The sequence below is a fragment of the Eucyclogobius newberryi genome, unplaced genomic scaffold (genome assembly GCF_026437365.1).
Source record: "Eucyclogobius newberryi isolate DKJ021-1_F unplaced genomic scaffold, fEucNew1.0.hap1 SCAF_17, whole genome shotgun sequence".
NCBI lineage: Eukaryota > Metazoa > Chordata > Actinopteri > Gobiiformes > Gobiidae > Eucyclogobius > Eucyclogobius newberryi.
Genome location: NW_027315801.1, coordinates 24,749,761 through 24,774,447, shown reverse-complemented (window position 1 = coordinate 24,774,447; position 24,687 = coordinate 24,749,761). Strand labels below are relative to the sequence as shown.

At 38.9% G+C, this 24,687-nt stretch overlaps 1 protein-coding gene across 10 annotated transcripts in view; it reads left to right on the top strand.

Moving 5' to 3' along the window:
* The window catches only part of LOC140363183 (potassium voltage-gated channel subfamily KQT member 2-like), a 34,394-nt gene extending 10,640 nt beyond the window's left edge, over window positions 1–23,754 (top strand). Inside the window, exons 2-18 of one of the 10 annotated variants that reach the window (XM_072449564.1) lie at window positions 7,706–7,796; window positions 7,870–7,996; window positions 8,669–8,844; window positions 9,875–10,000; window positions 10,508–10,618; window positions 11,770–11,865; window positions 12,572–12,666; window positions 13,016–13,075; window positions 14,058–14,087; window positions 16,415–16,620; window positions 17,084–17,131; window positions 17,344–17,361; window positions 18,278–18,383; window positions 18,986–19,117; window positions 19,856–19,924; window positions 20,683–20,776; window positions 21,280–23,754. In XM_072449564.1, coding sequence (XP_072305665.1) covers window positions 7,706–7,796; window positions 7,870–7,996; window positions 8,669–8,844; window positions 9,875–10,000; window positions 10,508–10,618; window positions 11,770–11,865; window positions 12,572–12,666; window positions 13,016–13,075; window positions 14,058–14,087; window positions 16,415–16,620; window positions 17,084–17,131; window positions 17,344–17,361; window positions 18,278–18,383; window positions 18,986–19,117; window positions 19,856–19,924; window positions 20,683–20,776; window positions 21,280–22,119 — 2,425 coding nt within the window. In that variant the 3' untranslated portion in view covers window positions 22,120–23,754. Of the gene's footprint in view, window positions 1–7,705; window positions 7,797–7,869; window positions 7,997–8,668; window positions 8,845–9,874; window positions 10,001–10,507; window positions 10,619–11,769; window positions 11,866–12,571; window positions 12,667–13,015; window positions 13,076–14,057; window positions 14,088–15,465; window positions 15,520–16,414; window positions 16,621–17,083; window positions 17,132–17,343; window positions 17,362–18,277; window positions 18,384–18,985; window positions 19,118–19,855; window positions 19,925–20,682; window positions 20,781–21,279 lie in introns of those variants that run through there. The other 9 variants (XM_072449573.1, XM_072449566.1, XM_072449565.1 and 6 more) reach the window with 9 other exon arrangements.
* Window positions 23,755–24,687: the final 933 nt, after the last annotated feature.

Sequence of the window (24,687 nt, the reverse complement as noted above, 5' to 3'; positions counted from 1 at the left end):
CGTACCTCGCCTTTATATACTGAAACCGCACAAAGACTGATAAACAATATCTGACAGGTATGATATCACACATGTAAAGGCCGGTTAGCCAATAAGAGATCAGATGTAAAGAATATCCATATTTGGGTAGGATGAGGACCGAAAAGCCCTCCTCTCTAAAACTGGAGAACTTACAGAAATGAGATCATGAGAAAACACAGCTGTATACAAGGCATCTCAAGGCCTCGCAGCCAATGGAGACATTTCTCATTCGGTAGTTAATCAGATGTGGGCCCCTTACATTCCGTGGAATAGACATTTTGGTAGAAACACACATATTCCTAAAAGCCAGCCTCAGAATGAGGCCTAACCTTGCATGGACCTTGTTTTAATACACTTCATATTCCTCCCTTTCTGAGTGATTAAGCTCAGATCAATTAATTAATTAGACACGATCAGCGACAAGCGAGAGCAAAAACCTGCTTGTCGATGCTTACTTTTTTTTAGCCGGAAAAATTCTCTCGCGGCACAAACCGTCAGTTGTTCTGACCGATCTTGGCTACCACCCCTTCTGGCTGTCCTTGATCGTGTTATCTAACGACCTAAACAGCCTCACTTCTTTAATTATCATTAACTTTAAGAGTAAATTTGTCTTCGATCTTAAGTTATTATCCAATTGAATCAATCCTTAATCGCTACTGTGTGAGGATATTCGTGTCGCCGCACAACCTAAACATCAGCACTGGATTATCAACAACACATCAACACATCAACACATGAGTATAATTTATTTCATCAACCCTTTACTTATTTAACCAAATTATTTAATTAACCCTTTTATCATTCTAGTATAACTCTTTTCACCACTCCTCTCAGCGATGATTATGTTGTCTTCAAAGGTGTTGGTATGTTGTGACGTTTGGCTCCAGCGTTCTCCTCTGATATTCTCAATGTCCACTCCAGTTATTGTTATTGTCCATGTCCATTGTCCTTTTAACAGCATTTCAGCATCGTCCTGGGAACAAAAATAACTGAACAGTATCTTGTAGCTTGCAATCTTTTCATGTAAAAACATCCTCTAAAAAGTATTTTATTTTTTATGTGAACAGAATATATATATATATATATATATATATATATATATATATATATATATATATATATAAGTGTGATAATATAATGGTTAACCAAATTTAATAAGTAAAACAATTCATGGAATGTATAAAACAAAAACAATAGAAAATAAATGTAAAAATGTATGTAATGTAAGGTAGTGTAATGTACTGTAATGTACTGTACTCCTCCCCTAAACCAGAACACTCCTTCTATGTGAGTGATGGGCTAACCATCATTCATGATCATGTGCATGCATCTCCTTTAAGGAACCATCACCATGAATGATAACTCCTGTTGAGTTAAGCTAATTTACTAATTCTAAACCCCATTTCCATGTTAGCTTGTTGATTTAATAGCCAATGTTCTTGCTGTTATAACAGACAACTTCATCTTTGCTGTTGTCCTAGTTAATGTTGACGTCAACGTTGACTTTCACTCACAGAGTCATCTTGTACTTAAAAATTAATGTAATCATTAATGCAAATATTTCTAAACAGCACCAATCTATAATTTTGTCTTCACCTATGATTTTCTACTGCAAAACGCCATTCCTAATTTCTTCTAATCTAGATATTTCTCCCATTATTATAAAGAATATATCTTCTCTGATTATTTCCTCTTCCGTAGTTTCCCTTAATTCAAGATTTCCCCTTTTTAGTCACTACTAAATTTAGCTTCCTATTTGGTTTTGACCCCAGTTATCAAATCAACTTCGTCAGTGGAAGTTGCTTAAACCCTTAGTTTAGAGATTTATTTCTGTTCCAATTGTCACCACTGTTTTCCCCATTTCAGACCGATTTGTCTGCAATGTCTGTAGATAATTTCTCATCAAATGTTCCATCATATCTTAACATCTGTTTGCATCTTGTTCTCTAATAGCTTTAAACTATGGTTCTTACCACTAGTGCAAACGCTGCGTTGACATATGTGCACCCGTCACCACTCATGTGGTTTCATTTGAAATCGTCACTCACTTGAACGTTGTCAATGTCAGTGGAAGCTCTTCTCCCAGTTCAAACCTCTATTTTGTTAGATGATTTTCCAACACGCTATTTCTAATTTGTTTCCTACATTAATCTAGTCTTTAATCTAGTTTAATCTCCTTAAATCCAATCCAATTTGATCTAATTTTATTACATTTCTAAACTTATTCAGTTTTTTATTATTCACAAATTCTGTCTTTCATCAGAAAGATTCTGTTTGACAGGCTCCACCTCCTTTTGATTGTCTACACAAAACTTCACTACACACAAACTTGGCAACAGATTATGCATCTCTTCTGTTCAAGTTTTGAAAGTAGTTCAAAGTAAATATTGTCTCTGGTTGGTGTCTAATTGTCTCTTAACCTCCTCCCTTGCACCATGCGCTAAGCCATGTGCTTCAAGAATAATTAGAACCAACAGTCTAAAATCAAATATTTAACATCTTTAAAATCAAAATCATCTTTAAAATGTAATGTTTTCTTTTAAATTCACCTAATATGTGACTTAAAGAACTTCTCCTCACTGCATTTTCACCGGTCACAAGGTTTGCAGCTTCTTCGGCTGTTCTGTTTACTTTGTGAGGCTTTTAGCTCTTAATTTATGTAGTACATTTAGCTATTGCTATTTATCTATTATTTATTATTATTATATTTTCCCATTCTTCTTGCAGTATGGTAACTTCTTCTGAGACTTTGTCTCCCTTTTTCCCCATAGTTTCTGTAACACTTGATAGAGTCTTTATGACTCATTTCTTTATTCAGTGAATAATTATCATGTCATCCATGTCTTTGAATGATCGTCCTTTATAAATCTTGTTAAATTTCAGCCAATGTTTTTCTTCAAAAATGTTCTTAAAATTGTTTAGACTCCGTTTTAGTCCCATGGCCAGTCTTTCATCAATTGTAATCTTCACGAATCCTTGATCTTCCTCTCGGATCTTCAGGGCATCTGTTAAACCCCAAACCCCAGGCCCCTGTAAGGGTTTACCGGGCCTCTCTGTCGTATGGCTGGGCCGTTGTATCTTCCTACGAACCCGCTTCTGAAACCTCCTCTGCATTCTCCTCTGAAGCTTCCTCTTTCTTTCCTGCACTCACGGGTGTAATGACCAAGCCGTCGGCAATTGTAACATTCTGCTGAAGATCTCTTCGGGTTTTCTTTATTGAAATTACCTCTGTTGTAGTTTTCTCTGCCTCTATCTCCCCAGGTTTGTTGCTGGTTAAAGGCTGGTTTGGTGAAGACAGTCTGTGGTCCCCATGGCCCTGTCTGTGGTGGCAGATTCTGAACCTGGTTTGGTTGTGTTTGAGGCAATGGCTGGTTCACTTGAGGATGATTTTGTATCACCATCGCTTGTCTCTTTTCTTTCTTCTTAGTGTCAACCAAATGCACTTGATCTAGCTTTTCCATCACCTCTTGGTCTTGTACCTTTTTCCGATATAGCTCCACGTGATGAGCTATGTGGTCTGAATAAACACTAATTGTCATGCTTCCAAGGCCAACCACTTTTTCCAATTTCCTTCTTACTGGTGCCGGCAAGCCTTTCTGAATTTTAGCTCGCAAAATGGACTGTTCCATTGGGTTCGCCTCTGGGTTGTTGCCAGTAACATTTCCCCACACCTGATGAGCTTTTGATACGTATTTACCCTTTTATTAATAATCTTATAATAATAAATCGAGTACAGCCTGACAAACGGTCGATGTCCGATGTATCTAACAATCTGCTTTTTTCTCTCTCTCTTTTCCTGATACTTTTTCGCACCCTGCTCTGCCTCACACACACGTAGGAGGAGCCAATAGCTCCGCCCCCAATAGCGTTAACCTGCTCAGTCTCTCTTCCTGTCCTCTGTCTGGGCACTTCCGCCGTGCCTTCACTCTTTCTCTGTCTTTCTTCACACCCTGAAGGAGGAGCTAAACTCCGCCCCCGACTTCTAAAAACTATCTCAAACGCGGTCCAGTTGTCCCCCTTGAAACATCTCTTAACAGACTCCACAGAGCGAAGAAATTGATATAAAAATGACCGACAAAAACGACTCCACACTCCGCATCAGCACTCACACAAAGACAACATCTGCTGCTCAACTTAAAGTAAATTTCTTTTTACTTAAAGTTAAACTTCACGTTTCTTCAAACTTAGAAAGACTATCTGTGTCCTCTCTCAGGCCGCACCCTAAAAACACAATTTTACTCTGCAAACAACTAAAAAACGCACAAAGACAAAATAACCTTCGAGTTCCAGCCTCAAGGATAACTAACCAACGCTCTCTGGATTCACACATACAAAGACAAACAACCAAAAAAACAAAATCCCACATAAAAACCAACAAACAAACAAACAACAAACTCGAGTAACGTAAAACTTATTTGCATGCTTTTTAATCTCAACTTCAAACTGTAACAGCGCTAAAAACTAAATCTTCTCTCTTCAGTTTAGCAATTTGCTCCCTTCCCCTTTCTCCTTCTCTCTCTCCGACACTCACTGACACACCAAAACGCAGCAGCAGAAAGGAAAACGAAAAAGGTGGGGGCTAGCGCCTGGAGCTCTCATATCTTTTTAACACTTTAATCTTTAATCTTTAATCTTTAAACTTTAACCCTTAACCTCCGTCTTCTAAATCTAGTTCCAAAATGCTTCTTGGAAACGCATAACATAACCTAACCACCCGGTTATACGTCTCCTCAGCATCCTCCTTCAGTTTATTTTTCAATTTAACTAACAAACTTCATTTCAACTTTAAACTTAAACCTTTTTTTGTCTAAATCTGGTCCAAAATACTTCTTGGCAGACGTATCATCACCTAGGTACCAAAATTGACAACTTAAAACCGTGGCCACGGACTTTCTTTGTCTATACGTCTCCTCAGTATCCTCCTTCAATTTATTTATGCCAATTCAACAAATTTGAGACGCGTTCCTTCTTCCCACACAAACACGCCTCACAGAACATCTCCCCCACACAGCTCTTTAACGGACAGATATAGGACAACAGCACTCACACAGCATCAAACCAAAGGTCGAAAGGTAAAACTCACCTACGCCAATGATTTTCTGCTGTTTAGAGGCTTCGATCCAGTCTGCAATCCGTCCCGATTTCGTGACGCCATTTGATGTGGTTTAAGTGACGTTCCCATGGGGTGGTGTGTGACAAGAAGAAGTCGCGGACACTGTTCTGTACTTTTCGAAGATGTTTAATACAGATAACAGCATCAGATAACAGGACAGCAGAAAACAGCGCCCTGGGTCCGCTGGTGATCAGGAAGACGAACCGTACCTCGGCGTACCTCGCCTTTATATACTGAAACCGCACAAAGACCGATAAACAATATCTGACAGGTATGATATCACACATGTAAAGGCCGGTTAGCCAATAAGAGATCAGATGTAAAGAATATCCATATTTGGGTAGGATGAGGACCGAAAAGCCCTCCTCTCTAAAACTGGAGAACTTACAGAAATGAGATCATGAGAACAGCTGTATACAAGGCATCTCAAGGCCTCGCAGCCAATGGAGACATTTCTCATTCGGTAGTTAATCAGATGTGAGCCCCTTACATTCCGTGGAATAGACATTTTGGTAGAAACACACATATTCCTAAAAGCCAGTCTCAGAATGAGGCCTAACTTTGCATGGACCTTGTTTTAATACACTTCATATGTTTCCGTTCTGCTTCGGACTTCTTCAGCAGAGGTTTTAAAGCCCAGTTCCACAAAGAAGAACACTTCACATACATAATATGACTTTGCGGTTGATCTAAGGAAGCATCCTGAACCTCTTAATATGAAATTATATTAATTCCAGATGAAGTGCCGATACACTATACAGCCTACAGCAGCTTAAGTGAGAAGTGGACTAAATCATAGAGTCATTGATAGTAGATTGTTATGTTGTAAAAACCTTTACTGTAAGGGGAGATTCTTTCCCTTAAAATCCAGCTGTATCAAATTTGAATATCAAAAATTGCTAACTTAAACAGTGAACTACTTGGAAAAATATAAATTAGCTATCAACAAAATTTATAGACCAATGATGCAAATTTGTAATGAACAGAATAAAAAAAATGTTGTCTCCTCCTTCCTCCTCCTAAGACAAATTCTATAAAGTCAGCTGTGTTTTATGAAGCCATATTTCATTGGAATCATCTCCCCAGCTCTGCACACACAACTGAAGTTAAACATAAACTTAAGACATTAAAATTACAATGACTGCAGATGTTACACACTCTTTTTCATTGTAATTTAAATATTCTGATCATATTATATTCTATTATATGGTTGATGTATATTGAACTATAACCCTTTTTACGGTATGTCATATTTTGAAATGTATTGCTCTTTGATTTATGTTATAGCAATTTTTAAGAGGACCCCAGGAAGACTAGCGGCCATTAAATGTGCAGCTGATGGGGATCCTGACAAAACAATAAAACAATGCCATTAGGTTTTTTACACAATTGGCCAAAATGTTCACTGTCAGTGTTATTTTGTATGTCTGATAGAAAGCTTGTATTTACAGTTACATTTCATATTTGACAGAGGTTCAGATAGTGTTCATGTTGTGATGCAACAAGTCTAGGGTTTGTGTAAAGTGGGTCTGAACACATTTGCTCTTTACTGGTATGACATGGCATGGCACTCAAAAAGAACTCCACTTAGTAAAAGCCTCTCCTCTCTCTTCTCAACATAAACATTAGTAATAGTCCTTGTACTGAAGAAGTCCGGTAGCATGCATAATACCAGCTAATAACACTGCCTCAACAGGCTTTCAGTCTAATGGAGTACTCTAGTTTCTATACAAACACGTGTGCCTTATGTACTGTTTTTCAACACACAGAACCACAAAGTCTATATATTCCTTTAATAGGTAGATAAATTAGGCTTTTATTAAAAAAAATTAGCTGTTGAATCCACCTCCATACTTTCCAGTTCAGAACTGGCAGTGCTGGCTGTGTAAATGCCAGGTGTAAATGCCTTACGTACATTTTAAAAATCAGTTTGCACACATTATGGAAGTGGACACTTCTGTTCTTTACAACTTAATTTTGTATGCCGTATAAAAACACAGGGCTGGGTCATTAATCAAAAGATTGAGAGATCAAATTCAGTGATGACTAATTGCCAATAATATGTTTGGGTGATTTGAATCTTGAAGTCCACAGCCAATAAACTAAAAGTCATTAAAAACATATGGTTTAGAGCAGAAGTCTGACTTTGGGGGAAGAAATATGATCATGTTTTTGTGCTAAATGACACGGATTAAAAGTCTGTATAGTAAAATGTTTTTGAAAAGACCAAATGAAATGTACCAGTCATCAAAAATCGAGATCAATATGAAAAAACAAAATTATACTTTTTTTCCCCCATATTGCCCTGGCCTAGTTTTAAAACGACCAATATGAAGTTCTGCCTTTCATTGTAATGTCAAATTTAAGCTCCTTCTGAATGCAAGTCAATAGGTGAGTCGTCTAATTTACTTTGATGTATCTTGTTTCTTCATCTGTTGATCGGATCAGCCGTTGCCTTGGGAATCAACTCGCTTATAATTGCATGAGATGCTTTTGCCCGAGAAACATGATCCATTTTATCAGATGCATTATGCCCTTAACATAAATCGTGCCTCTTATTGTATGTTGCAGCTTCCTCCTGGTCTTCTCCTGCCTCATCCTGTCTGTGTTTGCCACTATCCGAGAGTTCAAAGACAATTCAGAGAGTGCCTTGTACATCCTGGTAGGCTTACACGTTTGCACCTTTGTCTGTCTGTCACATGTTTAGAACCTGTATGCATGTTCTGTGTCCATAGGAAATCGTGACCATCGTAGTGTTTGGGGTGGAGTACATCGTCAGGATATGGGCCGCTGGCTGCTGCTGTCGCTACAGAGGATGGAGGGGCCGGCTCAAATTCGCCAGAAAGCCTTTTTGTGTCATAGGTGAGGAAAGACATTTGGCAAAGATATTATGCCTGTCATTGCTTCACCTTGTGTTTTGTCTTAATCGTTTTAGTTCTTGATATTGAAAATGACTTAACACTAACTCTTTATACCCTTCAGAGTTTGGGGATGGGCAGTAAGTGAATATTAACATAGCAAATTTTTTTTTATTGCATCTTTCATAACATTAATCCGCCTAATAACAAGACTCTCACAAGACTCTCACAGTAAACACTAAAAACATTCTTTGACTCTGATTCTGTAATACCAAGCAAGAGGTGGCCAATCTATCACAATTTAGATGATATTATTAATGTTATTTTGAAGAAATGCAAAATTTGAATATTGAATATAACTTTTATAGCACAAAATGCGACATAAAGAGCTAATTTGAAAACAAAAAATATCAAAAACTTTCAGATACGATTCTTTCTCATTTGTCTGGTATTATTATATCAGAATTCGGGATACTGAAAGATACTGAAAGATATTGAAGTTCAGCGCTTCAGAATAATTTGTGATTTATACGTCTGCTAAATGTTTCTAAAAATGTCTTGAAAACAAATCTCATAGTACAGTACAAAGTGCATTCAATCCCTGAGTACACCACAAGAGTAGCACAAAGTAAATGAGACCACCTCGTGATTCTAAATAAATCTTTGTGTATCACAGACATCATGGTATTGATTGCCTCAGTGTCGGTGCTGGCCGCTGGCTCTCAGGGGAATGTGTTTGCCACGTCAGCCATCAGGAGTCTGAGGTTCTTACAGATCCTCCGTATGCTGCGGATGGATCGCAGAGGAGGCACCTGGAAACTGCTGGGCTCTGTGGTCTATGCACACAGTAAGGTGAGCGGAGACAATAGGTGAAAAAGACCAATATAACTCTAGAGGACAGAAACGGCCAAACATAAAGTCCTTAAATGTTGAACCATATCCTCATTTGTTAGGGATTCCACTTGTTAGAGTCTACCAATTCGCCATATTCATCTTCTTGACTTAAAGATATTTATCATATATTTTTGCTTGAATATACTCTCTTCCAGGACTGACGTGTGTTGAATAGCTGCACACACTGGTGCTGAAACGCTCTGTCCCATTCATTTGATCAATTTTGACATTTGTAGATAGACACCACAGACAAATGGCTGTTTACTTGTTACCAGTAATTACATTTGGCAGCGAGTATAACAAGTCTAACGTCCAGCTCTATTTTCTTCAGTAAGTGCATTTTCTTAAAGTTATTAAAGAAAGATTTGTGACTAAAACGAAACACTATATATGGTGAAACTGCTGTGGCATTTATGCTGGTTTTGACTCTCGTTGCAGCATGAATAAACTACACCAGCTTTAGAATGCAGGTGCAGCAAAGACCTTTTGAGGTTCATTTGTGCTCAGAGATACACAGTATTAGCCATAAATAAAGCATCTACATTTTGACAGTTTTCAGCAGCTCAATTGAAAAATAAAGACAGTTTAGAATGTCATAATGTCACGTGAACTATTCAAGTAAAGCTCCAAATCCATCTAAATGAATAGTTCCTTGTTTGCACACACAGACAGCTGAACTGGCAAGAAATTAAGTGGAAAACAAATCCCTCAGTTTGTCCTAATGAGTTTCAAAATAGATTTCGCTCCTCACTAACAAGCTGCAAGTGTTCCTGCCGGGTTTGCTGTTACGAGAGGTCGAGTGTTAAGAGCGGATCATGTGTGGAGCCCAGGGAAATAAAGATGGTTCTGAAACATTTCGAAGCAAACAGGGCATGACAATGACATCACCAGTTGCAATACTATTCCAGCAGAGGCATTTGACCTGTTCCCCGAGGTCACATGACTACAGTGAGGGCCCTTGACTGTGTTGGTCTGTGTGTCCCGGCAGGAGCTGATCACCGCCTGGTACATTGGCTTCCTCTGCCTCATCCTGGCCTCCTTTCTGGTCTATTCTGTGGAGAAGGAGTCCAACGCAGAGTTCGAGACCTACGCTGATGCTCTGTGGTGGGGACTGGTGAGACGCAAAGCACTTTCAAATACTTTATTACAAGCGCACTAAATAGACAACATGTTTAGTTTGTGAACAGTGTATATGAAGTAGGGCTGAAATAGCTCATTTAGTAATCAAAACGTCATTATCTGGACTATACTATGCTCCAAAACATGCATTGTGCTGAGAGAAGGGCTCAAATCAGGGCCAAACCACGATCAATTTACAAGAAACTACAAGTCACTGGTACATGGACATAACTACTTTTATATTGTCCCAGGATTTATTTATTTTGAGCTGAGCTAATTTGCGTTTCACATTTCAGTTCGATATGTAATTATGTAAGTAGACAGTTTGACTCATAGACCGTGATAGTTAGATAACTTTGCCTTTTTCAGGAGTACTGACTACATTAAATTTGAGTTTTTTGAAAATCGGAAAACCAAACTGTGAAATAAAGACATACATTCATAAACTGCATTCATGTATGACTTTAACACGGGACTGAGATTCTGCTCGTCCGTTCCGCAGATCACTCTGACCACTATCGGTTATGGAGATAAGGTTCCAAAGACGTGGAACGGCCGTCTGCTCGGCGCTGCATTCAGTATGATCGGAGTGGCCTTCTTTGCTCTTCCTGCAGTAAGTCAACTAGCATTCTCCAGGCGAGAGTTTGTCTTTCCATTTTGTACAATAGCTGTTTTCCTTGATTTTGTTTTTAGCTTCTATGCAATTTGCAATTATATTTTGATTGGAATAGTTTAATACAATGAAAAATGTATCTTTGTCATGAATAAATCTATAGAGTAAGCCGATAGTTTTATGAATAGAAATTGCCTGCTGACTTAAGTTAGCTACTGACAACTCTGCTCTTTTCACCTAATTGTTATATTTTGATATTATATTTATGTATGTTTAGTAATTGCATTTATTTTCTTTGTCCTAACATCGAGCCTTCAGCTAACAATTATTTTTGTAGTTAACAGCATTTTAAAAAAAAAAATTTCAATTAGTCCACTAGTAGATTGTTACTACTTTACAGCAGTTGCTACTTTACTTTACTTTGGAGATTTATATATTTTCGTCATAATATTGAACTAGTTTTGAGCTTGTAGGCTTCTTTCTTTGAAAATATGTATGTATTAATAATCACTAATTACATATTCTTCCTGTGTCATTTTGATTTAATAACAGCACTGTCTTTGTGATGAAAACTGTTTTCTCAGCAGATGGTTCATAGAGTTTGTTTGTGCCTAATATGTAGCTTTAATGAATAAGTTTTCCTTTCTTTGACAAGCTCTGTTTAATGGGTCCTCGGGACATACAGTAGAACTCCAGATGGTCATTTGAACTTTAAAACTTCATCTACTGTTACAAATGACAAGAAATGTAACATCTGGCAGAGAGTGGGTGTATCCACAAATTGTGTGGCAAACTGTCCCTGTTTGTCCTGTATAGTGTCTCACATGTCTGTTCAGACGGCACATCTCCCTATGGGACATGTTACTTGTATTTGCTCATGTTTCTGTCCCGCCTTAAATGTATAACACATCACCAGAAATTTGAGAATACTTCCATCAAACGTCAGCACTCTCATACAACTTCATCAGCAGGCAGCTTGCAGGAAATTGACTTTTTTTGTGTACATTGCAACTTCCAGTATAGAATGTCAGCATAGCAAAAGATAACATGTGAAAACTTGAAAGTGATAATTTATAGAGTCCTACAAAGTTGACCCTGAATGATTGTTAAATAGTTTAATGACTTACAATGAAAAGTATTTGTACTTGCAGGGCATCTTGGGTTCAGGTTTTGCCCTGAAGGTCCAAGAGCAACACAGACAGAAGCATTTTGAGAAGAGACGAAACCCGGCTGCCAGCCTCATTCAGGTGACATCAGTCATATTCAACTCATACCAAAGTCATTCAAAGATCAGATGTGATTGGATGTCCTATGAAAAGCTTTGGGCTTCTGTTGGTCTTCACGTGCCCTGTGCATTGATGAATCCACTAAAAGGGGAAGCTAACTCACTCCATCCCTTCTCTCTCATGTTATGCCTATAAATCCTCATTATGCTTTTAAAATTCTTAATCGACTGATACAAAATGTGGTTGACTATGACACCATTGACAGATTAATTGATAAAACAACTCGGGGACTACAGCTCTACCCTCAACACAAAGTACTGACATAAAGAAACCCCTGATTAGATATCTGAATATGGAAATAGACCAGGCCATTTGTAGATCAAAAAAAGAGCAATAGACAGAAAAAGCCCTACTTTCAACCTGATTCATTAAACCAACCTCTTTAATTAATTATGTTTCATCATGTTAAGGCTACAATACATAAAAGATTTTTGGACTTTCTTTTTTTTTTAAATAGCATAATAAATCATCATCATCTGTCAACAAATCCATTCAGAAGCATTCAGAATAGACTTCCAATTGAAATAGACCATAAGGCAAATGTAATCTTTTAAAATATGGTTCCTTGTATCATTGTATTGTATCACCTGATATATATTGTAAATGTCTAGACACATATTTAATGCTGGGAGATTGTGGAGATGATATTTTATTTCCCTTCCTACAGGGTGCTTGGAGGTTTCATGCCACCAACCTTTCCCGCACGGATCTGCTGTGCACGTGGGATTTTTACGAGCAGACTGTCGCCGTTCCCATGTTCAGGTGAGCCATTCAGATACTGCTCTGCACAGTCAATATTTCTTTTCATATCATATTCCGCCATCACTTCTAAACTGGAGAAGCCAAGAAAACTGAACCCACTACAAATGTGCTTTTTATAAAACCCTCAAAGTTTGGTGGAAAGATGCCAATGATTACTTTACAAAATTAATTGGTGTTCTTAGTTTACTCTTCATTTGTCTTCTTTATGTGTTTCAAAGGAGCAAATATCTTTTCTCCAGTGTCACTTTGCTGAAAGGGCTTGGTCAGCAGACAAGTGCCAGAGCTAATTTTGAATCAGTGTTAGTGAGTTTTAACCTTTGAATGGTGACATGCTCTTTCCCCTTTGCAGGATAATCCCACCTTTGAACCAGCTGGACCTGCTGCGCAATCTGAAGGGCAAGACATTCAGGTAGGAGTCTGATACCAGTGATACACATGCTGCTGTTATAATAGTATAATCAGGTGAGCCAGGGACGGAGGCAGAAACCACATGGGCAGTAATATGCCGAGCTTCATCTTCTTTCCTTCAAAATAATGTATTTTACTCTTATTAGTTATCAGTGTCAGTAAAATAAAAAAAGGAAATATGGGTAATAATACAGTGGAGGCTTTATGAACTTTGTTGTTATCATTGCTCGTACTGCAGTTGATTTTCCTCTCAGCGGCGGGGGTTGGCAGGCAGAGATCGCAGATAATTGCTACTGTCAAGCAACTGAGACAAAAGTAGCGTTCTGGAAAACAAGAGCTGTGCAGATCCGATCGGTGTTGTCCTCATTGGACACATCAACTTTCATCATCCAGACGAGGCAAAGCTAAACATGAATGTGCCTATTGACTGTGGCGCATCTGCAGAAGCACTAAATCACTAACATTAACGAAGAAAGGCTGCGAGGAGTGAACGCAGAAACTATGTGTAACTTATCTTACTACTATTCAAATATTTCCCAGTTTTTTTGTGTGTTTTCTCTTTAACATCCTTTCTCTGGTGGCCATCATTTCATCAGCCAATTGAAGCATTCCTCTGTCTTCTTACTCGATCCCTTTAAGGATTGCAGATTAAGATAAAATAAGATAAAATAAGATAATCCGATAACGCATAAGATAATAATAATAAGATAACGCAGTAGATACAGGAGGAAAGGACAGATTATAGGAAGTTTCAAAAAAACACTCTTAATAGAACTCTTTTAACTTCCAAAACTAGAAGCTGCAACAATGAACTCTGCTCGTTAGCTAAAGAGAAGGGCAATAATGTCATTCTGCTCGGTTCAGCAGAGGTGCAATATGCAAATAAATAAAACATAAGTGGTAATATACTACTTTTATATGTTTAACTCGAGCTGCTCCAGATGTGCAGATACTTATAATAACTGCTCTGCTTTGTGTTGCAGGAAGGAGGCTTCTGTCGACACTTCTCCCAGGTCTGTAATCAGATTGGCTCACATTGCTCTCCAGCTCTTTGGTTTGGGTTCAGCTCTGCTCTCAGCTCTGCTCTTCTTGGGGGAGTGTGCTCCTTGGCATGTGTGCGCGTGTGTTTGGGCATGGTACTTACGGATGAGCCGGAAGTGTGTCTGACACGGATGTGCGTCTCCTTTAAGAACGGTCACGCTGCTTCTGCTGACACACCTAAAAGATCAGCGCACTCTGGCATCACTCCAACCCACAAATGTTCACCATGCGCTGCTCTTTGAGGCTATAGCTGCTAGCGGCACCCTGGGGAGAAGTGAACATTGACACTCGCTTTGCTTCAGTCACTGTTTTTGACCAAAGAAACACGTGAAAATGTAGTAACATTTTATTATGACTTTGTCTTTCACAAACATTAGAGATGATGGAACAAACAGGTAAGCTGGGGAAATGGAAGTTAAAATAAAATTAAAAATCATCCGTTCATCGGAATTTGCATTTACATTTTGAATTACCAATATTGTGTGTAAGTTGATGCACTCCAGCCCACAACGAGGGCGTGGTTTAACAAGGACTTCTTCATAGATATTCTGGTGTTTAGTCAGAGTTCTATTTTGAGAATAAATATTTTTCAGTTTCAAGACGGGTTAAAGTTAAGGTTAATTCATTGGAAATAGCGTATGGTTTGTTTTATGTTCTAATACAGTAAAGTGAACCCAACATAGCATACATGCATTTTTTATGAATGGCATTTAATACGTTAACCTCTACTCTAAGTAAAATGTCAGATTTTTAAGATAAGATAAGATGAAATAGCCTTTATTTGTCCACACAATGGGGAAATTTTGGTGTTGCACGCAAGTAGATACAGAAGTAAAAGAACAGATAACTTATAGGAAGCTTTAAAAAAAAAAAATAGAATAGAAAAACTCTTATAAACAAAACTCTTGAAGACAAAACCTCTGATATTCTTAATAAGGAATAGAAAGAAAAAATAACATAAGACAAAAATAGTAATAATAATCGTGGCAAAAATAAACACTCTACAGCAGTTATATGCACATGAATATGACATTATTGCGTATGAATATGACAGTATTGCACATGATTAAGTCACATGATTAGCCTCCATTGTAGCAAAAACAACAAGTAGATGTGTGGAAGTAGAACTGTTTTAAATATTTAAATAATATATACATATAAATTTACAGTTAATTTTCTGTGATGTCCAGAAGTCCCCACCTCTAATGTAAAAGATAAAGTAAATAGAGGAGTGGGAAAAGCAGGTTATAATAAAGTGTTACTGACTGGGCATTTGGCCCACTGCTGTTGTTGTCACTGTATCCACTGCTATCTGATCTCTCTGTGTCTCCCTCTATGCCACCACTGCAGTAGTGAAAGTGCACATAAAGACACTCTTTGCGGGTGCTGTCCAAGAAACATTAGGTACAGTGCTGCACAGTCACTAACTGCACTGCAAGTCTGTGTGCTTCCCCCATTCCTACTTTCAGTTTTCTTTATTTCTTTTTTTATTCAATTTCCAATTAATAAAAATATGTATATTTCAATATCCAGGGGGATTCAAGACTTAATCTTCTTTTTCCTTACACAATATACGGAAGCTTTTTACTGCCCTGTCAACTTTGATTTATGGTTTTATGTTAAGTGATGTCTTTATGCCGTTGATTTGCTTGCCGCCTTTTTGCCTAATCAGCATTTTTTGAAATCTTGTGTTCAGCAGGGAAAGGTGCATATAGCAGCTACCAAACAGTGCGTTTCAGATGGACCGTACAGTACTTCTGTTTGCACGGTTTGTGTTCACTGTTTTGTTCTTGTTTTTTGGAGATGTGCCGTCACTTTTCATCCCCATGCATGCTCGCTTGTACGCTTCCTGCTGCTTACCTGAACCAGTGAATGTGTTCCTATGGGGACAAGGCACCTTCTGCTGTAGGACAGTTTGCAATACAGCCCAGGTAAGCTTCACCACAGCACAACACATGACCCAGGTAAAAAAGCCACAGCAATCTGACATGGGGGAATATGACAAGATTTAAATTAATGTAAAGGATTTCTGACGTAAGTTTTCTTGGTGGTTTAAATAATGTAGACTGGGCATTTCATCTGCCGCAATGAGCATTACGTTGTGTATTCATGCTTAAAATTGTTTTAAAAAAAATAAATATATATATATAATTGTATTCTTTGTTTGCAAGGACAACAGCCTCTTTGCATTATAACATGTAACTTGTTATTGTCCCATGCCTTATTCAAAAATACACATACAGACGTGCGGTTTCATAGGAAAATGATGAAAAAACTATTTGTTGCTTATTGTCTGTAGCCGCAAGCCAAGCCTAAAGGACAAGGTGTTCCCCAGTCCAGCTAAAGCTCCTACTGTGAAAGTGAAAGTATCTCCTTCTGGGCCAGACGAGGGCGCCGAAGCCAGTCCAAGTAAATTCACCAAGAGCTGGAGCTTCACCGAGAAGAACCGAGGAGCTAAACATGCATTCAGAATGAGAAGCGCCACCTCACGGCAGAACTCCGAGGGTGAGCGCACTGGACTGAATGATGACGGCATAGTTAGATCAATTCAGTTTTATCTATTAAAGCAAGACATAACAGAATAAGACATTTCGGTCATCTAATTTAATGGAAAAGTCCTCCAAAGTGTTTAATTATGATGGAAAGCCTGTGCACAGCCTGTAGAAATCATAAATATAGTTTTACGGTCCGGCAATATCGAAAACATTGTTGATGACTCTTTAGTTTGTGCCTTCATGTAATATTAAAAGTATTATGAGTAGTATGTCTTTATGAAACGTAAGGATACTTTTCAGGGTCAATGCTGAAGGTGCTGAGCTGTTGTTATAGGTCAGAGGCATCCATACATCACCAGGCAGTGTGTCATTGTGTCACTGTGCAGATCTGTATCTCTCTCTATTTCTTTGCATTTGATCAAAGCCAGTTCTCATTAGTTGTTTTTCTTCCTCCGCTCCATGGCATGTTAAAGTGCTGGTTGAAATGCAGGAAGAAGACTTTGGACTGAAGAGTTCACCAGGTTAGACCAGCCATAACATGACCTCTATATGTTTAAGTCAAATTATGTATAGCATTTTTATTTTTTATTTGAGGAGAGCACACATCTTTCAAACATGTTCCCTTTAGTGGAGTCCACAGATGCCATGTTTTGAACTGATTTGTCAGTCATTCTCATCCAGTTAGACGCCATAACAAATCTCTTCCATGTCTCTCCTCTCTCTTCTTTTGCAGCAATTGAAGGTTTAATAAGTAAGAAATTGACAGATTTTGTTGGTTGGCTTCTTTGAGGTTACTAAAGTTAAAGCCAGCTGCATTGGTCTGGAACACATGCATGTGTGAAATATTTGACCACTTGACATGAACCCAACTTTAGTGTACACATATAAAAGCAGCCAGTTCTATACTTTAAATGCACCGAGGTGGGTTCAAATCACTGTCTTAGTTTAGATGGACTTCCATCACATTACTGCAACAAAGGCCTTAGGTAGATGACACCTAGTTAGTTCAGGTCTGTGCTAAATGTGTATAAATGTGCTAAATGTGTATATATTGCATATTTTTTTTCAAGCACAATCCAATAAAGTTATAATAAATAAATAAATAAATAGGTGAAACAGATTTTAAATGTACACGACACCTAAGAATATGTATCAAAGACCTACGACATACGTTTCCACCTCTGTAGACATTTTCACCAAGCAGCCAAGGGCTGAGCTGACTGAGGGTTCAAGTCAAGTGATGAGAACAGAACATTTGAAGACACTGACCACAGGATGCTTCACCTTGCATGGGGACATCTCACTTTCCCTTCCAAGATTGGTCACAGATGTCCGCCAATTAACTTTTTACACTTTTGCCTGTTTACTAAATGCTTCCAAACCTGCATACAAGTAGTATATCAGCTAATTGATACTAAGAAGAGAGTAATCTATTGGGTAAAGCTTGTTCCCATCAGCATTTTCCTTCAATTCTGCATTAAAGTCTCTCCTTTTTTCACCAACGCAAATAAACAGACCTAGCTGAGTTACTGGCTTGAAACCCACAGTAATTAAATTGTGCACCTTCCAGGCCAAAGGATATGAGATACTGAATGTGCTTTGCTTCTGCTCGTGCACTGCAGTGAGATAGCCCTTTTCTGTTGGTCATTGTGTCCTTGTCCTTGCAGAGGCAAGTCTCCCGGGAGAGGACTTTGGGGATGATAAGAGCTGCCACTGTGAGTTCCTCACTCAGGAATTACCTGCAGGACTCAAGGTCACAATACGGGCAATCTGGTAAGGCGAATGTTAAATATGATGGTCCTTTAGTCACTGTGTGCAGTGTAAGAAGGAGGGGGATTCTTTTTGTTGACTAAATACCTTGATTAGGACAGCAAAGCACCATCTCTAGGGGTTGAATGAGTTATGCTGTATATATTTTATACAGACTATCTAAGAGTTAAATCATTTTAATGTATTACACGTGGTCAAATGAAGCATAATCATGAATCTCTGTGTTGGAACATATTTGCTTAACATGTAAAAATAAATATGTGAACATATGAAACAGTAGTTCAGTAGAAGTGCAGACATGCAAACATGTCGACGGTTCTAATTCAGTTCCAGTTAGTGCATATTGTTCTGTCCTTGAGCCTGTCATTGCTAATGTTTGAATGTTTTCAGGATTGAGCATGTGATTGGTGGTGGTTGGAGGGGCTGTAGCAATTGGCTGCAGAGCAACTGTGGATACAGACTGAGGAGTGAAGGAATTATGTGTGAAAATGTAGAGCAAATAAGAGTTGAGAGAAAAGGGATATAAAAGACTAATGCATCATTCTTGTTGTTGTTGGTGTTGTTTTTGTTGTTGCTGCTGTTGTTGTCGACGTCGTCGTGGTTAGTGTTATGAAGTTTCTAGTGTCCAAGCGGAGGTTCAAAGAGAGCCTGCGTCCATATGATGTGATGGATGTGATTGAGCAGTACTCGGCTGGACACCTGGACATGCTGTCCCGCATCAAGAACCTGCAGTCCAGGTAAGTGTACAGCCGCCTCTTTCATATAATTCATTCACCTGTTTCCTCTCCAATGTCCACAGAAAGAAGTCTAATGGTGCTCCATATGAATCATATGCTGATTATAATGTGTCTGGATACACACATGCTGTGATCTGCCTGTGCCATTTGTGTGCCACATGTGTTGTATTCAGAGTTCTCTTTCAGACCTGTCACATTACTCCTGAAGGAGAGGCTAAGTCACACTTGTAAGAAGGACTCACACGTCCTAGTTCAGGTATTTATATGATGATAGGGACATTTTATTATTAGTCTTATTTAACCCACAGATTTACATCCATGCCATCTATAGGCTTTGGTATTTGTATTTTAGAACTTTGTTGTCTTCTTTAAAGATGTACAATAGTTAAAATGATGAAATTGGACCCAATTGCTTTCTTGTAAGGATTGTGACTTTGCCTTTCTATAGCAACTTAAACTTCACTTCCAGCTGGAATGTCTCACAGATTCATTTTGTAGGTAGTTATAACGCTGTTAATAATCCACATATTTCTAAATTCTTCTGCTCACACCTTCCACACTCTGACTCACTGTAGATCTAACACAGTCTAAATATATTCCAGCAGTCGACAGTCACATGAACCTGTGTTTATGTCTTGTGTGTATGTGGAATATATTGACCTTGTTGTCATAGCTGATGTGATTCCCCCGTTGCTTCACATTACATTGCACTCATATCGTCTCTGTGTGCCTTGCCAGGATAGATATGATTGTGGGGCCCCCTCCCCCATCAACACCTCGTCATAAGAAGTCCACAGAAGGTCCTAGGTTAGGTCCCTAGAACTGCAACTGTACTTTCAATACTGAGCCTTATGTTACGTTCTCATTCTGGACCCCTTTTGAGTTTAGGCCACCTGACATACCTCATTGACGTGTTTTATGATCAAATATATCGTGCAAATATATATGTTTTCTACAGGCTTATTATGCATGAAACAAATGAACTTGTTTTATTTATGTTTGGTTGAATTATCTTTTATATCTATCTATCTATTTATCTACCGTTTCTGTCTTTTTTATCTATCTATCTATCTATCTATCTACATTGTATATATTATCTATAGTTCTACATTATTTATCCATCTATCTATCTATAGCGGCTGAAATGATCCTCTATTATTGTTAGTGAGCCGTGTCGTGTGGCGTTATTCAACAGGGGTCAGACAGTGCTAGGTCTGCTCTCAAACAGAGAGCTCCCCTAGTCGCAGGATGCAATGGAGATGAAGCATGACTGAAGCATGTCCAAATGATGCATTTTGGCCCTAGACTCTTCTTCATACATTACTTCAGTGATTACTGCTCTTTCATCATCGTGCATGTGTTATTTACATCCAAAATGACTGCGGAAATGCTCCGTTCCTGTGAGCCATCTTTCATGTGTTCATCAGTCGCTTCTGACATCTCATCACTTCTTTATTAATGTTCATTTTTAAAAGTCACCAGAGTGTTGCCCCATCATAGCCCTGTAAATAAATCCCCATTATTTGTATTTCTCTAAAATGATGCATTATTTTTCTGAATGGTAGAGTTGACCAGATTATTGGTAAAGGGCCCAAGCCTGAAGGAGAGATGGCAGAGGACCAGAGCATGATGGGACGTCTGGTCAAAGTGGAAAAACAGGTACCTTTAGCACATTGGACCTCCTCTGTACTACACCACACTTCCATGACTGTCCATGTTTATGTGATTGGCATTTGTATTTACCTTACTGAGCGGAACACAATAACTTTCCTTCTTACTCCGTGATCTGTTCAAGTACTGAACAAGTTCCTGGAAATAAGTCTTTGTCTTCACGACAAGCACCCCAACAGATGAGGCAGCTGAGACAGGAACCAACCACACGGTGGTTCTGATCTTTATCTGTACTAAAAGCAGCACAAAGTACACCCTGCTTCTGGCTGCACCCAAAAAATCATCCTGAACTTATGATGATTCTCTCTCTCCAGTTTACTAAGAACAGTAATTTTAAATCATGAGAAGCATTTCTGAAGAAGGGAAAACATTTAAATGCCAATGTTTATTTAATATTTCAGATATTTTTCTTTATAAGAAATTTGACATTGCAAAAGTTCTGAGATCAGTGATGTCATTGTCATGGTTACTGTTACTCCATGTGCTTTCAGATACTGAGCATGGACCGGAAACTTGACTTTCTGGTGAATGTGTACGTACAGCGAATGGGTATTCCTCGCTCCGAGACTGAAGCCTTCTTCAACTCTAAAGAGTCGTACCCCGCCCCACCATACCACAGCCCTGACCACACCAAGGAGGATAATGAGGTCAAAGAGGACATGGAGGACATGGAGTGCCAGGGTAAGGTGAATGAGGAGATGGAAGTAAAGACTTACTCTGCAGTGGAGGTCATGTGCTCTGACTGCTCTCTGGAGAGGAAGGACCCTCTGCTGGGACGCCCTGTTTCCCGCTCGGTGGGCTCCCCGTCAGTGGGAAGTCGTCCCTCCACCTCATGGCAGCACCAGTTGCAGCACCCCCTGAGCCAGCCGGCCTGGAACAGCAGCGTGGCCAACACACCATCCCCTGTGGCAGACCAGTCCCCTACTCTGTTCCGCTTGCCCCCTCCCCCGGCCTGTGGACCGGGTAGTAGTCGGGACAGCTCCCAGAGCAGGAGGCGCCACAGGAGGCAGAACTGCCAGCACGATGCCACTGCGGGCGAGAGTGACACATCCCTGTCCATCCCCTCTGTGGACCATGAGGAGCTGGAGCGCTCCTTCAGTGGCTTCAGCATCTCCCAAGCCAAGGAGGACTTTTTTGGACCATCGTTCTTCACTGGCTCTATGGGTGCAGTCGGGCCAGAAGGCATGCCAGGTCACTCGCTGTGTGCCAGGGTCCGGCCCTTCATCGCAGAGGGGGAATCAGACACGGACTCTGACCTGTATGCACCCTCCCCTTTGTCCTTCACTGGGGAGGTTTCCTGTGGGGAAAGGGGCTGGCCTGGGCTGAAGTAGGCCCACTCTCTCACTCTCACTGGACACGCTGTCTTCTGATTGTCTTATAGATTCATGACTGATTGGTCACACTAGTTGGTGCCAAAGGCCAGAGCAGTCATATAAGTCTCTTGGAGGTGCTCTACATGGTCTGGAATGACCACAATATTATTTAAATTTGAAAAAAAATCTTGGTATGCATGCCTGGCCAGTAGAAGGAGCTGTAGAATTTATGGTAATCTAAAACATTGACAAAGAATACAATATTACATAAAATAAAATAACTCCATCTTTGTTGTAAAAGATATTTCCAAAATTTAAATATTCTTATTGAACATGGGTAATGTTAAAAAAAATCGGAGAATGTCATTCAATGTACAGAAATACTGACTTTTATGCAAAAGACATTTTTTTCTATAAGCAGAGTCTCTGAGACGGGCTAATATTGTCAGAGCATTTGTTCTAGATGACTGTTAAACTGTTGTACTTCTTGAATTACTCTCCCTTTAAAGGTTTGCAGTTTATGCTTGATGCTTTTTAATCCATGGGAAGTCTTTGGACACTCATTTTAGCCTTTGCAACTGTGCTATACTGTACCTAATAAGATCTGAGTCATACGGTTATTGTTCTGTCATTGGTGGGTCTATAACTAGAACACTCACAGCATTGTTTCATAATCTTAAAGGGGAACTCAACACATCTTTGAATTGATTGATTTTTTAAAGATCTATTAAGAAAAGTCCCTTGTTCAGTTGTGCCCTGTGTGACCCCTCATCCCTAGAAATGTCTCTTTCTTACTGGAGCTGAGACTTCAGGGACCAGGGGTCAGGACTTTCATTTTTATAAGGCTTGTTTTTAAATATACATATAATAACAATAATCTTTGTTATTGTATATGTAGCTTGTCAGCTCCATGAAGTTAGTATTTTTTTCAAACTATTCCCAAAGTCTTCCTGCACGGCATGATTATTTAGTCACAGCTTATTATGAGAGAAATAAAGTATTTCTATAGTCACTTGGTGCAGATAAACATAACTGCTGCAGCCATGCATTTTAGTTAAAGGAGAAAATATGTTCTGAACTGCAGACCACATTTAACGTACATGCATACAGGGTGAATTGTATTGTCTATCCAAAAGAGTCAAAAGATTGTGTCACTTTATTTTGAGTGGACATTTAGAGATAATATATATCTCTTTCTTTTTTTTCTTTGACTACAAAGAGATTATTAGCAGGTGTTAACAAAAAAGGGTGATATTACAGTCTGCAATGTAGGCACTAGATGGCAGCAATGGCTTAATACACTGCACAAGCTCAGTTTACAGTTGAAATTAGCTTGCCTTCTTATCCTCTGCTTGCCTTGCACTCCAATCCTCAACGTTTAACCAAATGTTATTTACAAGGAACTGGAAGGATGGCAGGGCAAATCCTCCGCTAAATCTATCAACAATCCAAAGCGTCACAATAACTCAACCATACGTTTGAAGGTGGCGATGCAACAGTGGGTGCAGTGTAAAGGCATTGATCTTTTGCCACTGATTCATACTGTCCAACCAAGAAGGGCAACAATTTCAACCCATTTTTGTCCTGCAATGACTAACCATCAGTCTGCTCTGGGTTAATCCGAAGCGCTTTCACTCTTTTTTTTTGTTTTTTTTTGTTTCAAACACAGCAGTCTGCATGTTTTATGAGTCTGTCTGTGCTGTGTCAGTCATCTTTGATAGCTTCATGAAGTTACACTTTCTTTTCTTCCATAATAAAACTGTGCACATCACCACACAGAAAATGCTATTTGTATTCTATTATTTTGTATTTGGTTACGATGCAATGCATATCCTATACCACTAGATGGTGGTGCCTTGATTTCGTTCCAATTTATTCATACATGTATTTAGATACCAGTATTACTAATATCTAAAGCTGGAAAGAAAAAAAAAACTGAAAGAAACAGAGAGCTAACAAGAAATAAAAGACACTTCTGTTGTAATCATATGTAAATAGACTGACCTAAGGCTAAAAACTGTATCTACCGGTATTTATATATATATTTCCTCAAGATTTGCTTTGTATATGTGCAGTGCCCATGAGTGCGATTGTTCTCATTGGGATCTGTCTAAAGTTCTCAAATCTTTTTGATAGAACCTAGAGCTCCTACTATAGCACAGTTCTGCCTTTGGTGCTCTACATTCAGCTAATCTCAATCTCCAGACCTTTGAATTTGCTGAGCTTCTCAACTTCTCTTCAGTGGGCAGCGTTTGCCCTTCTTATTGTGGAGCTGTGTATCAGGACAATTTATTATTAATAGTATTAGTAGTAAGAGTAGTAGAAGTTGTAGCCAATCATTTGTATTAATTATGGTTTGGCAAGAGATGAAAAATATCTAACAAACATATTTTTAAACTGATACATTTTACCTGCCTATTTTATAGAATTGGATTAATTAGATTATTTATGAACTTGCACTGTTATTTTACTGTCCATCTTGTTCCCCCAGTTTAGCCTTGTCAATCCAACCCTCACATTAATGGGAGTAAAGTGATACATCAGCACATGGGCTATGGTTTATTGCCGAGGGCTGACAGATTTTAT